The 15072-nt window shown below is 41.5% G+C and overlaps 1 protein-coding gene across 5 annotated transcripts in view; it reads left to right on the top strand.

The window, feature by feature from the left end:
* ATRX (ATRX chromatin remodeler) overlaps positions 1–15072 on the top strand; it is a 290301-nt gene that overhangs the window by 97036 nt on the left and 178193 nt on the right. For all 5 annotated transcript variants that reach the window (XM_088445557.1, XM_088445556.1, XM_088445558.1 and 2 more), the window contains 2 exons: positions 6768–9205; positions 12610–12691. In XM_088445557.1, the coding sequence (XP_088301683.1) occupies positions 6768–9205; positions 12610–12691 (2520 nt within the window). The remainder of the gene's footprint in view (positions 1–6767; positions 9206–12609; positions 12692–15072) is intronic.

The following is a 15072-nucleotide window of genomic DNA, read 5'->3' on the forward strand; positions in this document are numbered from 1 at the left end:
CGTATGTAGCACTATTTCCTACTAGACACTGAATCTGGGTAGTTGAGTATAATGTCAATTTGTAGTAATTCCTGCATTGTATGTGACTTGTGCTAGCACTGTCTTGTCTGTCTCTTTTCTCTACTGTCAGCATATGGCTATACCCTTTCTCTACTTCATGCCCTAAAATAGGTGGTGTTAGGGTGGTTCATAAATAACCTCATTTGTATAAACAATATTTGTGAGGTCGGTCACATACTGTTGTGCGCTGCACTGTGCCATATTTAGGCAGCAGGTCCCTGCAGCTTACCCAAGCATAAGACAGGACCAGTATATTGCTTCCCTGCTAGTATTTGTACATACTCGTGGTTGCATTGTACCCAGTGCCATATTGTGTGTTGTTTTACCCTGCTGACATGTCCAAACACATTTCTGCACCCATTCTGCAATGCAGATTATGTAATGCAGTTTTCAGTGAGGAGGATTTGATTCGGGATGGGTTATGTGTAAGGTGTTATAACCCACCGGGTAGCTCAAACCCCCCAACACCAGCACAGGAGTCCCTTTGGGCGGTCTTTTCAGAGATGCTGGCCTCCATTGCAGGCCGCCTAGTGTTACCGGCTGCTTTTCCTCCTATGGGGCTACCACAGCAGCCTGTGATTCCCTCATAGGGACTACCACTCATTATGCAGACCACCACAGTGTCACAGCAGGCTGTCATTCCCACTCCGGGTATACCACATGGTATACCTCCACCATAGGTGGATGTTTTCTCTACTTCAGTGCAGAGTCTGGCAGCTTCTTCTACAGCCATTCAGACCATGTTGTAGAATGAGAAACCTGTACGGCCAGCTAAGTGTCCTGTAGTGTCATCTCAATCCACTCAGCTCAGATCCGTATTGGTTATAGAGGATGAAGAGCCAGCCCCTAAATCCAAACACCCTCTATTTAAACAAATAAAGGTGACTTTGGCAGTGTTCCCTCTGTCAGATCAGCTAGTGGACCACATGGCTGCTGCCTGGCAATCGCCAGGCAAGAGGTTTCAACCTCAAAATTGTTTGACCCATTTCCTGAGGCTCATTGTAAAAAGTATGGAATCCCCTGAAGTGTAACATTGCCCATGTCTTCCATTTCTTCCTTTAAAAGATCCTACAGATAGGAAAGTGGAAACTTGCCTGAAATCAATATACTCTATTTCTGGAGCTGTAGTCCGCCCGTCCATGGCTATCTCCTGGGTATCTAAGGCCATAGAGTGTTGAGCTGATGCACTTGAGGACTCCTTCCCCTCGGAAGCTCCGGAGAATCAGGTGTCACTGGTTGGCCACATCCAGGATGCGGCTGAATATATCGGTGAGGCCGCTCTAGATACTAGTCTACTGACCTCCAGGGTCTCGGTCACGGCTGTGTCTGCTCGCCATTCCCTGTGGCTGCCCTCTTGGAGTGCGGAATCCTGGAGGCCTTACCCTATAATGGGGAGATTTTGTTTGGTCCAGACTTGGACAAGATTGTGGACACGTTAGCCAGATCAAAATCTTCGTTTCTGCCTTTGGCATCTGCTCCTTCAAAGTCTCGAGCCTCCTCCTTTAGGTCCTTTCGTCCCCAAGGTAAATTTAAGGGCAGTCCTTTCCTAGACAGTCCACTGCCAAGAAGGCTGCCAAACCTAAGAAACAGGCCTGTAGCACAAGACGTCCAGCCTTCAAGCTAGAGGATAAACCGTCAGCCTGATGAGGTGGGCCTCCCTCTGGGGGACCTCACAGTGGGAGGCTGACTTCTTCAGTTCGCCCAGTGCTGGTATCAATCCACCAAGGACGCTTGGGTAGGAGAAGTGGTCTCTCTTGGATACGCCCTCTCATTCCTTCGAATACCTGCTCACCAGTTTTTCTGCACAGGCCAGACAGGAGCAAGACCTTACAGATCCAGAAATCCATACAGTCCTTTCTGCAGGCAGGGGTAATTGTGCCTGTTCCACTAGCCCAGCGAGGGACTGGTTACTATTCTACAGTCTTTCTGGTGCAGAAGCCGAATGGATCTCATCGGCCTATCCTCAACCTCAAATCCCTGAACAAATTCCTCAGGGTACCAAGCTTCAGGATGGAAACCTTATACTCCATCATACTGGCTATGGAACCTGGGGATTTTATGGTATCACTGGATATTCAGGACTCATACCTACATGTCCCTATAACGCCTTCTCATCAGCGTTATCTGCGGTTTGCAATACTACAGCAGCACTTCCAGTTCAGGGCGCTACCCTTTGGTCTATCCACTGCTCCATGGATGTCTACCAAAGTTATGGCCATCATGGAGGCCCATTTGCGGAATCAGGTTGTCCGACTGCTACCATACCTGGACGACCACCTTCTGTTGGTAGGATCTCTAAGAGTGCTATGCCACCACCTGCAAATGACAATTGCTTTTCTACAGGCGAATGGGTGGTTGATCAATTGGAAGAAGTCCTCCCTGAATCCCTCGCAGAGGATTATTCATATGGGGGCCCTCCTGGATTCTCAACAGCAGAGAATTTTTCTGACTTCAGACAAGATCTCAACATTAAGACAAGGGCAGAAAAAGATAACCGTTTGTTGGGGGCATAAACTTATTCAAATCTATTAAAAATAATGTAATATATAGAAAATATAAACATACGGACAGAATACCATATATAAACCTACAGATCACAAAACATATATTAGAAAATGTTATATATATTAGAACTAGAAAATGAAACATCTGGAAAATCCTCTCATATCCTGCTGATGGATCAATATCTCAGATAATCCCACAATATCTAAAGAATATTATATCTGTGTGATTGACCGTGTTATTAATCTAAAGGACGAAAAATAATTAAATAGATCATATAGGTAAAATATCTATTGGGAAAGGTGACCAGACTAATGGCTTATGGTGGTCTCAAAGTCAGAGAAAAAATTTCATAGAGAAGTATGGTTTAAAAGAACTACTCAGGTTGAGGTATGAGATACTGCTGTTAATCCATCTGCCCGGAGGCATCAAATGTTCTTAATGAGTGTTCCCCTCAGTGGCAGTTATAATAGTTGGAAAAACAAGAGTATCAGATATGAATAGAGAGAGTCAGTAAAGTCATGCTTCTGCTTTCAAATCTCATTGCTTCAAAACCATCATGTAGAGGAGAATTTGATCAGAGTACATATATGTGACAAATATTGATCCACTTTAATTAGTGCATCTGCTGTCGGTCAGGCTGTGCCCGGCTCCTGCAGGCCAGTACCATAGTACTATCCACTTTTAGTCTGAGATCACCCAATATTATACAATACATTGAATGCATAATCATCAGTTTATATAGAATACTTTACAGGTTTCTTCTCCTTGTTATATGCCAGGTAATAGTATTAGACAGAATTAAGGCTGTACAAGTACAGATCACAAACCTAGTCTCACATACACATATGTTAGAAAGTATAGGAGAGTCAAATCACTATCTTACAGTACTGTGATCTGTGTAGTTTCCCACAAGTAGGAGCATATACATGAAGGCAGGATGTCACAACCTAGAACTAAGATGCATTAATCGTGGCATCTTTTAAATTAAAAGCCTAGTAGTAGTGCATCCTATGTAGCAAATCACAGGTGAATATTCTGTGCGTAAATAGCCGAGTACTACCATCTATGAATGTTAATAATAATCAGCTGACATAAACTCAGCAACCGAATAAACAGTCATAGGTAGTGTTGCAGTAATCCATGTAACATTCAGAAAAGACATTAAGGTTGTAATATAATTGCACAGTCAACGATGTTAAAAAATGCTCAGCTGAAATGACCTAACATGCAGGTAGTAACAGGATATTCAAGTTGGTAGTCTTGAACAAATAATTGAATGATGTGACCCTGTACGTCTGTGTGAAACATAAGTGCCTCAATAGCACACAGTGTATAGACTCAGAGCGTACTCTGTGAGAGAAAGCACTCACACTATTCACTTTGTGGTTGCCGCTATCCTGTAGAAACTATTAGCGGCTGCACATGATATGCAAGATGTAACAAAATTATTACCTGGTGCTGCCGTGTAGTGAATTAAATTTCACCTGGTATATAAGAGACCCGCTGTGCGCACAGCGGGGGTAACGGAGCTTCAACCTTGGTCTCCTCTTTTGACGATATAGTTTTGCCTTAACTGGCTTGTTCACGGGTTCAACATTACAACTACGAATATGCAGATCCCTCCACAGTCGCTGGGTGCGGTACACTAGGCGATGCAGGTTCTGCGATCCATGGTGTCCACCTTCGACATGGTGGAATTTGCTCAATTTCACTCCAGGGCCTGATCCTCTCCAGATGGAACGGATTGCCCCACCGGTTCAAAGCTCAGACAATAGTGCTCTACCCGGAGGTGCGTCTCTCTGTCTTGGTGGCTAGTGACGTCTCATCTAACATAGGGTCGCCCCTTTTGGGTACCGGACTGGGTACTTTTCGGAAAACCAGTGCAGGTTCAGTCAGACAACGCCACCACGGTAGCTCACATTAACCAGAGCAGAGCGTCATCTCCTGGCCAGGTCGGCAGTGTTCATTCCGGGAGTTCTCAATTAGGAAGCGGACTTCCTCAGCCGTCACAACGTGCATCCATGGGAATGGTCTCTTCAACAAGAGGTGTTTCAACTCCTAGTGAACAAATGGGGCCTCCCAGAGGTGGACCTCATGGCCTCCCGACACAATCACAAGTTACCAGTGTACAGGTCCAGAACAAGAGATGCTGAGGCAACCTTGGTGGATGCTCTGTCAGTGAAGTGGACCTTCCAGTTTGCGTACCTGTTTCCTCCAGTCTCCCTTCTTCCTTGAGTTCTCAGGATGTTCAATCAAGACCGAGGCACTGTCCTGCTGGTGGCTCCAGCTTGGCCCAGACGTCATTGGTACCCAGATATTCGTAGTCTCTCCATAGACACTCCTACTGCCTCAGCGTCTGGACCTGTTATGTCTGGGTAATTGCCTTTACCAGGACCTGGATAGTTGGTCTTTGACGGCGTGGCTCTTGTGACATCCCTCCTAAGGTACAAAGGAATTTCTCACTCTATTGTCAACATGATGATCAGAGCGCGTAAGCCGGCTTCTGCTAGGATCTACCACAGAGTGTGGCATACGTATTTCCAGTGGGGTTGTCCTATTAATTACCACCACCAGGTGTTTTGTATCTCCAGAGTCCTGCCCTTCCTTCAAGCTGGATTGGACCTCGGACTCCGCCTGGCCTCGCTGAAAGTGCATATCTCTGCACTGTCTGTATGGTTCCAACGTAGAATTGCTCCACTTCCGGATATTCGCACTTTCCTCCAGGGTGTCCTTCGGATTCAACATCCCTTTGTCCCTCCAGTGGCTCCTTGGGATTTGGCAGTAGTTCTTCGGGCCCTCCAGTGTCCTCCTTTTTAAACCACTAGCTTCAATAGACCTTAAGTGGTTAACAGCTAAAACTTTCTTCTGGCAATAGCATTTGCCAGGAGAGTGTCGGAGTTGGGGGCGCTCTTCTGTCACTCCCCCTTCCTTATATTTCACCAGGACAGGGCTGTGCTTCGTACTCTCCCTGAGTTTCTTCCTAAAGTTGTTTCTAGTTTCCACATTAATGGGGATATTATAGACCCAGCCTTTCAGTCACCAGACCTCTCGGCAGGTGAGGTCTCCTTGAATGTGGTCAGGATTTATGTGGACTGTACCAATTCCCTACGGAAATCAGACTCCTTGTTCGTGCTCTATTGATTTCACAAGAATGGATGGCCAGCCAATAAACAAACATTGGCTAGATGGCTTCGTATGAATATCTGAGGCTTACACGCAGGATGGCCTGCCTGTTCCGGCTTCTGTTAATGCTCATTCCACTCGGTCTGCGGGGGCAGCTCGCCGTGGCGCCTCGGCTGTTCAGCTTTGTAAGGCGGCCACGTGGTCTTCTGTCCAGACCTTTCTAAGGTTCTATGCCTTTGATACCTTCGCCTCTCAGGATGCTTCCTTTGGGCGCCGGATTCTCCTCTCAGCGCAGGAGCGTTCTCACCCTTAAAAGCAGCGCTTTGGGACATCCCCAGGGTCTCCCTGTGGAACTTATGGACCCTGACGAAGAAAATGAGTTATGGTAAGAACTTACCTTTGTGAACTCTTTCGTCAAAGTCCATGGGGTCCACAGGGCACCCTCCCTGACGCAACTGGCTTCATATGGGCTCTGTTGCTGGTCACCTGTTTTCTGTCTCATTCTGTGTGAGAATGTGGTTCTTGAGTGTTCGTCTTCCTTCTTTCTTATCCTCCTCCGGCCTTTGGCTTATTACGAACTGAGGTGCCTCTGGCTCGGGGGTGGGGTATAGGGAGCGTGGACCCAGTGCATCCTGGGAGCTTAAAGCTTTAACTGTGTGGTGCCTGGATTCAGTTTGATCACCTACACCCCAAGGTTTCCCTGTGGACCCTATGGACTTCGAAGAAAGAGTTAACAAAGGTAAGTTCTTACCATAACTCTCATATTTTTTGTAATTTCAGAAAGACTACTGTTGGGTGGAGTGCTGCTTTGACACCTTAGTAGCACATCAAACTCCACAAAATCAATTTTTAGAAGAAACCCTTTTTTGCACATATTCACCACTGGCCTAAAAAAATTTAAATGCTTGAAAATGCAGAACATTGTTTTTAAGCATATATAATTAACAAGTATAGTTATGAGCAATGTGTTGCCTATATTTTTAACATTCTGAAAAAGTGTACTGCGAAGCTTGAGTGTGCCTTAGAGTAGCTTGGTGAGATTTTTAAAAACGTAATTTTAATTTATTTTGTATGTCTAGGTGGTGTGCTGAAGGAGGAAATTTGATCTGCTGTGATTTTTGCCACAATGCATTCTGCAAGAAATGCATTCTCAGAAATCTTGGTCGTCGTGAGCTGTCTACAATTATGGATGAGGAGAGCAAATGGGAATGCTACATTTGCCAACCAGAACCTTTGTTGGACTCTGTTACTGCGTGTGACTCTGTGTTTGAAAACTTAGAACAGCTCTTAGCACAAAATAAGAAGAAAATGAAAGTCGACAATGATAAAAGCAAGCTTAATGACCAAACTCCAAAAACACCAAGTTGTAATGGACAAGACAAGCAACTTGATAATTCCTATTCCGGTGCAATGACATATTCTTATAAAGCGCTCATGGTGCCGAAGGAAATGTTAAAAAAGGCTAAAAGAATAATTGAGACCACAACCAGTTTAAATTCAAGCTTTGTTAAGTTTTTGAAGCAAGAGTCAGAAAATGTAGACATTAACCGGAATGTTAAACTGCGACAGTTGAAAGCATTTAAATCCGTTTTGGGGGACCTGAAAAAGGCGCATCAAACTTTGGAGGAATGTTTGGCCAGAGAAATTTCTGACGTTGGAAAAGCATCAAAGAAAAACAAAGATATGACCAGTGAGAATAAACAATCAAGAGCGAAAAGAAATGAGAAGCACAGTGAGCATCGGAGAGAATCGAGCAGTATGCGTGAAAAAGAGAGAGAAACAAATGATGACCGCAAGAAGCACAAAGAGTCAGAAGAGAACGGAGATGCAGACTTAAAAGTGGATCTAGATCAGGGTGATGTTTTGGAGCTGAACGGAAAGCAAATGGAAATTTTGAATGCAAGTGTTGAAGATGTGGATGATGATGATGAATTGGAAGGTACATTGCCTGCAAAAACTAATGTTCATGATGATTCTAATATTGAGGTGGGGAATGTAGATGTGCAGGTGGTTGACAACATGCAAATAGAGAATGAGGATAATACCATTGAAGCTGTAGAGGATGACTGTGAACAACCACAAGAGAATATACAGGGAAGTGATAATGATTCTGAAGAAAGAAGCTCTAAATCAGATTCTGAAAAAAGGTCTAAATCAGAGAAAAATAGAGAGAAAGTAAAGGAGGCAAATGAAAAACCAAAGCGTAGAATAAGTGAAAACAAAAGAAAAAGCACAGGTAGAAATAAGGAGAAGCTGTCAAGTGCAGAATCTGAAAATGATGGTGAAAAGTCGTCATCTAAATGTACGTCACCAAAAGCAGCAAAGTCTCTTTCCTCTGAGAAGAAGTCAAAGCGTGATCAACAGTCATTTGAGCCCAACGACACAGAAGCACTTGACATGGACATTGTTTCCATCCCATCTTCTGTGCCTGAAGATATTTTTGATAACTTGGATCTTGCACTGGAATCTCAAAAGGCTCGAATTGATTCTGGTTCAAAAACACCTAGCAAGAAAGATGGAAAGGAACCAAAGACAACCATTAAAAAAGAATTGATTCTTAAATTAACTCCTGTATCTCTTTCCAAATCATTATCTAAGAAATTGGAGGGGAATACCACAAGCGCAGCTCAAATAGCTGAAGGTGGAAGTGATGCTGACAATGAGGCTTTGAACCCTAGTTGTGTTTCTAGTAATGAGCAGTCATCAGAGACTGAAGATTCTAGGCTAAGGAAGTCACCTCGTGTTAAAACCACTCCCAAGAGACGCCAGACTGGTGCCTTGGCCGCATCAAATACAGAAGAGGACAGTAATGATACAGATAAGGACAAAACAAAACTTAAAGATTCTTCTAAAAAGAAGGCAACTAAAGCCAAGCATAATTCTTCAGACGGTGTTAAATGTCTAAAAAAGCGTAAATCTGAAATTGAAACCTTAGTGGACAAAACCACAAGAAGTGGCTCTGATTCAGATGACGTGCCTGAAGTCCTCAAAGAGGCAGCTTTGCTGAGCAACTCTTCTGACCCTGACAGCTGTAATGAGGTTGAGCATGTTAAGAAAACCGGTTCAGAGAATCCAAAAAAAGATGGAAAACGTAAAAGAAAGAGCTCAAGTTCTGGTGCAGAAACAGTAAAAAGGACTACCAGAAACTCCACAGCTGCAAAGAAGCAACGTTCAAATCGTTCTGACTCCTCAAATTATGACTCTGAGCTGGAGAAGAAAATGAAAACATTAGGAAAAATAGAGGCTGCCAAAAAAGGCACAAGGAAGAAAGTCAAGAATGAGGAAGAGAGTGGGACATCTGCAGAAGAAAGGGGCCAGATAAAGAAAAAGCGGAAGACCAGTCGTGAAAAGACCACAGCGTTGAAGAAAAAGAAATCCACCTCTTCTTCTGGCACGTCTGAAGAAAGCCATGATAATTTAAGCCACAATTCAGAGGATGGCAGTGAAGATGAACAGAGGATCAAGCCTCTAGTGGATAATGAAGTTATATCAACCGTTGCATTCTGTCAATCTTCAGGTACATTTATCCAGTTCTCACTTTGTTTCTATCATTAATGGACTGATGAATAGTGTTTTCCAGATTAATTAATTATATATTTTTTATTTGTTAACAAAAATGTGGGTAGTCTCCTTGCAAAAAAAATTGACTCGGTGAAAGCAAGCACTGGGCGTGATTCAGATCTGCACGCAAATTCCAATGTTTACGCAGATTTAGTGATCGCTAGCCATTGCGCATGCGGCATCTTAGACTTACTTAGAAGACTGATGGCTGCCGGATCTGCATTCCATGTTTCTGGTTTTGTGCATGAGCGGCGGATTTGAGATGCTTTCAGTGGGAGTCTCTTAACCCTGGATGATTAATGGGTCATTAGCATATTTTCACAATTGTGCTCGATGAGAAATCGCATTTGCGATTGCATTTGCATGTGGATGTGAATTAGGCCTACTGTTTTATTAATGGCTTGAACATCTAAATTAGCAAGATTACTTCTTCACACATTGTAGATTGATGGAGTTCTATGTGATTTCCATGCAGGTTCCTTCCAGAACTTTGTTGAATGCTACCATTGACTGACTTAATTTATTTTCTTTTTATGAGATTTTTTTTTTACGTGGGTATTTGACCTCGATGAAAAACCTGAACATGTAAATGAATGCTAAAACTCACTGATTTTAGATAGTTGCATTTAATTTGTCTATTGCGTTCTGTATAAGTCACATAAATTAAAGTATTATTTACACAGATTAATTCTGAAAAGAAAGTGGCTCTCTAGCCCCCAATACACAGACCATGTCACGCAATGTTGTAGCATATTCCATATTGTAGACATGTCGATTGATGATCTAGTAGCTTCATGTTACTTAACACATTAACTGACAATTTTTTTTCCAACAAAACTGCTCAGAAATAGTTTTTATTTACTTAAGATAATTTTAATTTTTTTTAACATTTTTTATTTAAAACAAAATATATCTAGGGGATACCCCCCCCCCACCCGGTGTACATAGGCACCCATTATAAAAACACTTCTTGCCCCTATCGGCAATAGACCTCCTACCCCTCCTCCCCCCAATTCTAATCATCATTATACTCCAACATCAATTTAGTAGTTTTAAAAAAATCCCTATTTTCTAATCCAGCCCAAACCCCCCCCCCACTCACCACATGCAGAGCGTGTATCAGGAGGGACTGATGGTCAGCCAATTAGTGCTTGGAGGGGAACTCGCACTGTGATCCCCGGTGTACAGTATATACCCCGGAGTGCTGTTCGCACAGCATTCTGGGGCACGATTCAGGAAGTGATACTGGTGGTCACAGCCTTCCGCATCCCTTGCCTAACTATTCCGTTTCTGCCCCCCCCCCCCCCCCCCCTGCTGTCTAACCCTAACCACCCATCACCCCACCCTCTTCGTAATCCTAGCCATCCCCCTCCTGCAGCCTAACTCTAACCTTCCGTCCCCTGCGGCATAACCTTAATTGGATCAAATGGTTGTGACATCATCAGAGGTACTTTAGTCCACTTGGAACTAGCATCTACCGAGTCAGAGGAAATTCGTTCTGAATTTCAGCAGAAAGAATCTCCTCTGCAAAAGCTGGGAGAGGAAGCGCGGTGGCATGTGATGACATTGCCAGTTACAGGGTTAAAGCTGTAATACCACCTAGTAAAATGTTTTTACTAAGACAGTTCTCTTATGCCTTAGTCTGTGCTCGCCCTCTTCCATTATTTAAAGTTGGTATGTGAAATTGATTTGCATAACTCGGGGAAAAATGGTTGTGTGCAGTAGCATTGGGCCTTTGAGTAGTAGGAGGGGCTCCTTAATAAAATTTTGGCAGTGCAGTTTTAAAGCATATTGGCCACATTGAACAATCTGCTTAGCTTTGAGCGACTGAGAATGTTACTTTTGTGACTCTTAAAATACACAAACTTCTTAATTTTTTTTTTTTTTTTTTACTTTGTATTTTTGACAGGGCTTAAAGTCTTAGGAACTTACAGCCTTTTGTTTTTTTATCATTAATCGTGCATCTTTTATTAACTTACTAGCAAGCACCCCGCACAGTTAACTACCATAACAGGCTTCTTACAATAAATCACTGCAGTCTGTGAGTGTTTGATCGCAGATTTAACAGAGTGGCTCTACATCTACCTCTTCAGTACTGTTGAAGTATTTTTATGAAAAAAGGCAGCATGAGGTACTGCTACACGGCCACAAGCTGAATGATATGCCAAAAAGAAAAATACTCAACCAAAGTTTCATTAACCTGATGTTTGCTTGGGTCTGTCTTGAACTCCTCTGTGATCATGTCACATCACTGCTATCTGGCTTGTGATATGATGAGGCAACAGTATGCATAACTTATGGCAGTGCCATGTGACACGTGTGTGTGTGTACTGGATCATATGTCCAGCAACACCTTGGCTCTATTCCCCCTTCTTGCTTACAACTCTGCTCCCAAGCTGACCAGTCCATCCTCACATAAATAAAATAATAAAATTAAAGTCCCAATGTATTATACAACTTAAACACAGGGTCTCGCTCTTTCTACCTAACATCCATTACATTTTGTAATGGATGTACTTGTTGTACTTGTTTAGAGTGCAATTGCTTTAAATAAACCATGGATGTTTGCATTGTCCTGTAGAATGCTTATAAAAGAACTGTTGGGTATTAGCTGTTGTATGCTAAAACAAATAAATTAGTAGTTTCTTGTTTTATGTAGACACCCACATATTAACTAATCATCTTTTATTTGTCGTAGTTATATGCAGACTGATATTAATCCGCTATCAATCTAGCACTGAAACCAGCAATTACACTAATTGTTACTCCAACTTGTATACATTGATTTCTAAAGCTGCATTCACGCGTAAAGATTTTCTGTCCAACCATACAACTAGTTGGTTTGTTGGAATGAAAATCTGGTAACGTAAGGGAGTAACTGATCAGCAATTTGCTCCTAAATGCCAGAAAATGGTCGTCAGACAAGTATGTTAAATGTTTGATCTAAACAATTTGTTCAAACAACCGTTTTGGCCATTTTCAGGCGTTTGGGAGCAAATTGCTGATTGTCAGTTACTCCCATACGTTACCAGATTTTCATTCCAACCTGTCAACTAGTTGGATGGTTGGACAGAAAATCTTTGTGTGTATGCAGCTTTAGATTTTATTTTGTGAAGATGCACATATTGAATGACAAAGTCCTTAATGGTCATTTTTAAACAATCTGGTTTTTGGGAAGCGTTGCTCTTTCAGTATAAAACAAAACAGAGCTAAATCAAATAAGAATGAAAACACCAGAGCAATAAAAAACTACTTTTATTTTGACAGACAGTTGATGGCTGGTTTACAGATTACAAACTTAAAGCTGCTTTATAAACGTACTGCTTTTAGTCACTAACCTTTTTATTTTTGCTATTTTAGGTGATGAAGCGGGAACAAAAGCTAGTACACGTGTTGTGGTGGATGAGGAGGAAGATGATGATGACGATGATCCAGAGAATAGGTATGATTCCAACCATACGGACTTTAAAAAGATTATAACACACCCTAAGCGTGGGTCCAAAGCAAAGCAACGGAAGAGCAAGCAGGTTGTACAAACCCGGACTTCCTGCCTTGTAAAGACTCGACCCCAAGCTGCTCGCAAGTTTAACCGAGTGGCCAACAAAACAAGGCCAAAAATGAGAAAACCAATGAAAAAATAAAGTGTTCACACACCTTGCATAGGGTGTGTTATAAATGCACAGCAGTGTAGTCTGGTGTATGTGCTCACCATTTCCTTTCGGAAACCTAAATATATATATTTTATTTTTTTAAAAGCAAAGACTTGAAGGATTGAAACCAGTGTTTTAGGTCACACCATTGATACATGTTGTCCATAGTTCATTAATTGACACTGCATCCTGAGCTTTTGAAAAAAAAAGTGTATGGCCAACTGGGTGACTTGGTCTTTTTGTGATTTAATAATGGCAGAACATTTTTTACTTTTTAAGCGATCAGCAAACTACCAGTTGATCACTTATATCAGGGTATTAAATGACTCTTGCAGTAGACATATTTATTTCTGCAAATAGTCCAGGCCCCTATTTAGGTGAATATATGCTTAAATATTAGGGCTTTATTGTTGGAGTGGATTTTACATAACAAGGATCGATACGGTAGTGGACAAGTTCATAATCATAACTTGAGGGGCTTGACTGTATAGTACAAACTCATCTTGGGTAAACAGAAGAATACATTCTGTAGATTAATCAATCCTGGATGACTTAGTAAGACATTTTATGCTCATCACAATTGTTGCCCTGTCTTTATTGAAGCAGGCAATATACACTTGCATATTTGGGGTGTAGGTGTATTGATAAAAAATAGTTTATATATGCAAGCTGTAATTGTTCACTTCACTTTTGCCGTGATTTTTATATGGCTGATTTTGTCCTCAACATAACTTCAGCTAAAATTACAGCCATACTACTACTGGCAAAACAACATGTCCCTAGCAAAGTAAGTAAGTAGGTATCAGACAAGTATAATACAATATTGCTCATTAACTTGGGATGGATTCTGCACTGGATATTCCTCCTATATCCTAGATTGCCAGAAGGTGGCAGTCATCGGGTATCTGAGGTATGAGTTTTATTATTATAAGAAACCAACTTTTATATGAATTTATACACAATGGATGGCAAATAAATTAGTCAGTGGTGCTCGCTAGAGTCAGACACTGGTAATCTAGAAAGGGGGAGAAAATTAAGACACTTTACTCGGGGCACTGTTCCTGTAATTGTGACTAGATTAAAACGTGATTTTTAATGAAGATAAGGTTAAGAAAGATGTGTTTATAGACCATAAAATAAATTGTTCTCAACTTGTGTACGTTACTTTTTGATTTTTGTACACAGAAGGATTATATTTTTATATCCAGCTCTAGACATTCTATCATGCTGTGTGATTGTGCGATAAGTATAGTACAGATTGTTTATTGCAGTTGTGACAATTGTGTCTAAAGTTGATACATAAATCTTAACCTTATCTTCATTAAAAGCTTAAGTTTTAATCTATTCACAATGTCTGTAAGAGTGCCCCAAGCAAAGAGTCTCCTTTCTCTCCCCTTTTCTGAAGTATTACAAAATGAGTGATCAAATTCTCCTTGGGGTCTGTTAGAGTTTAGATTGTTTTGGTACCTATTTTATAGATGTTATTCTGTGCCAAGGTTAACCAATTTGAGCCTGTGATAGTGTATTCGTACAGGCACAATCAAGAATAACTGGTTTGTTCCTGTAGTTCCGTAACAACAAAAAATGCATTTTAGTGTCTATGGATTATTTAGTCATGTTGGTTAACTAGTTTTAAAAGACAACTTTCCATTTTAAGTATGTCAACGTCTCTCAGTGCCTGTTTACGCTATAAAATGAGTGGCTTGCATATGTCTAGAAGACTGAAGATCAAGGTCACGGGTAAAGTTTTGCTTGAATCTTTGGCTTTAATGGGCATTCTCGCAGAAGAAGTTCTCTTTGCAGCCCCAGTCAATACTTTTAGTTTGACTTTTTTTGAAAACTAAGAAGTCCTCAAAATCTGCCTTATACATAAGGGAACTGAAATGACCAAGATCATTATCACTGCCCATCTTTGTTCATTAGCCAGCTTGCAGTTATATTAATGGTATGTAAAATGTGTCAATTAATAAAAAAAGATAAAAGGACAAGATAAAAAAACAAAGTATGAAACATGAAGAGGTTTTGTCTGTGGTTAATAACTGAACACAGAGGATGTTAAATAAGTATTAGACTAAGAAGACATTAGTCATGATCGTTTAACTGCGTTGTGTTCCACATGGTCTGAAAATCTTCAGGCTTTGTTTCTGCCATATAATGACTAAACCCCCTCACC

The sequence above is a fragment of the Taudactylus pleione genome, unplaced genomic scaffold (assembly GCF_031769625.1).
Source record: "Taudactylus pleione unplaced genomic scaffold, aTauple2 ptg000381l, whole genome shotgun sequence".
Classification (NCBI taxonomy): Eukaryota; Metazoa; Chordata; class Amphibia; order Anura; family Myobatrachidae; genus Taudactylus; species Taudactylus pleione.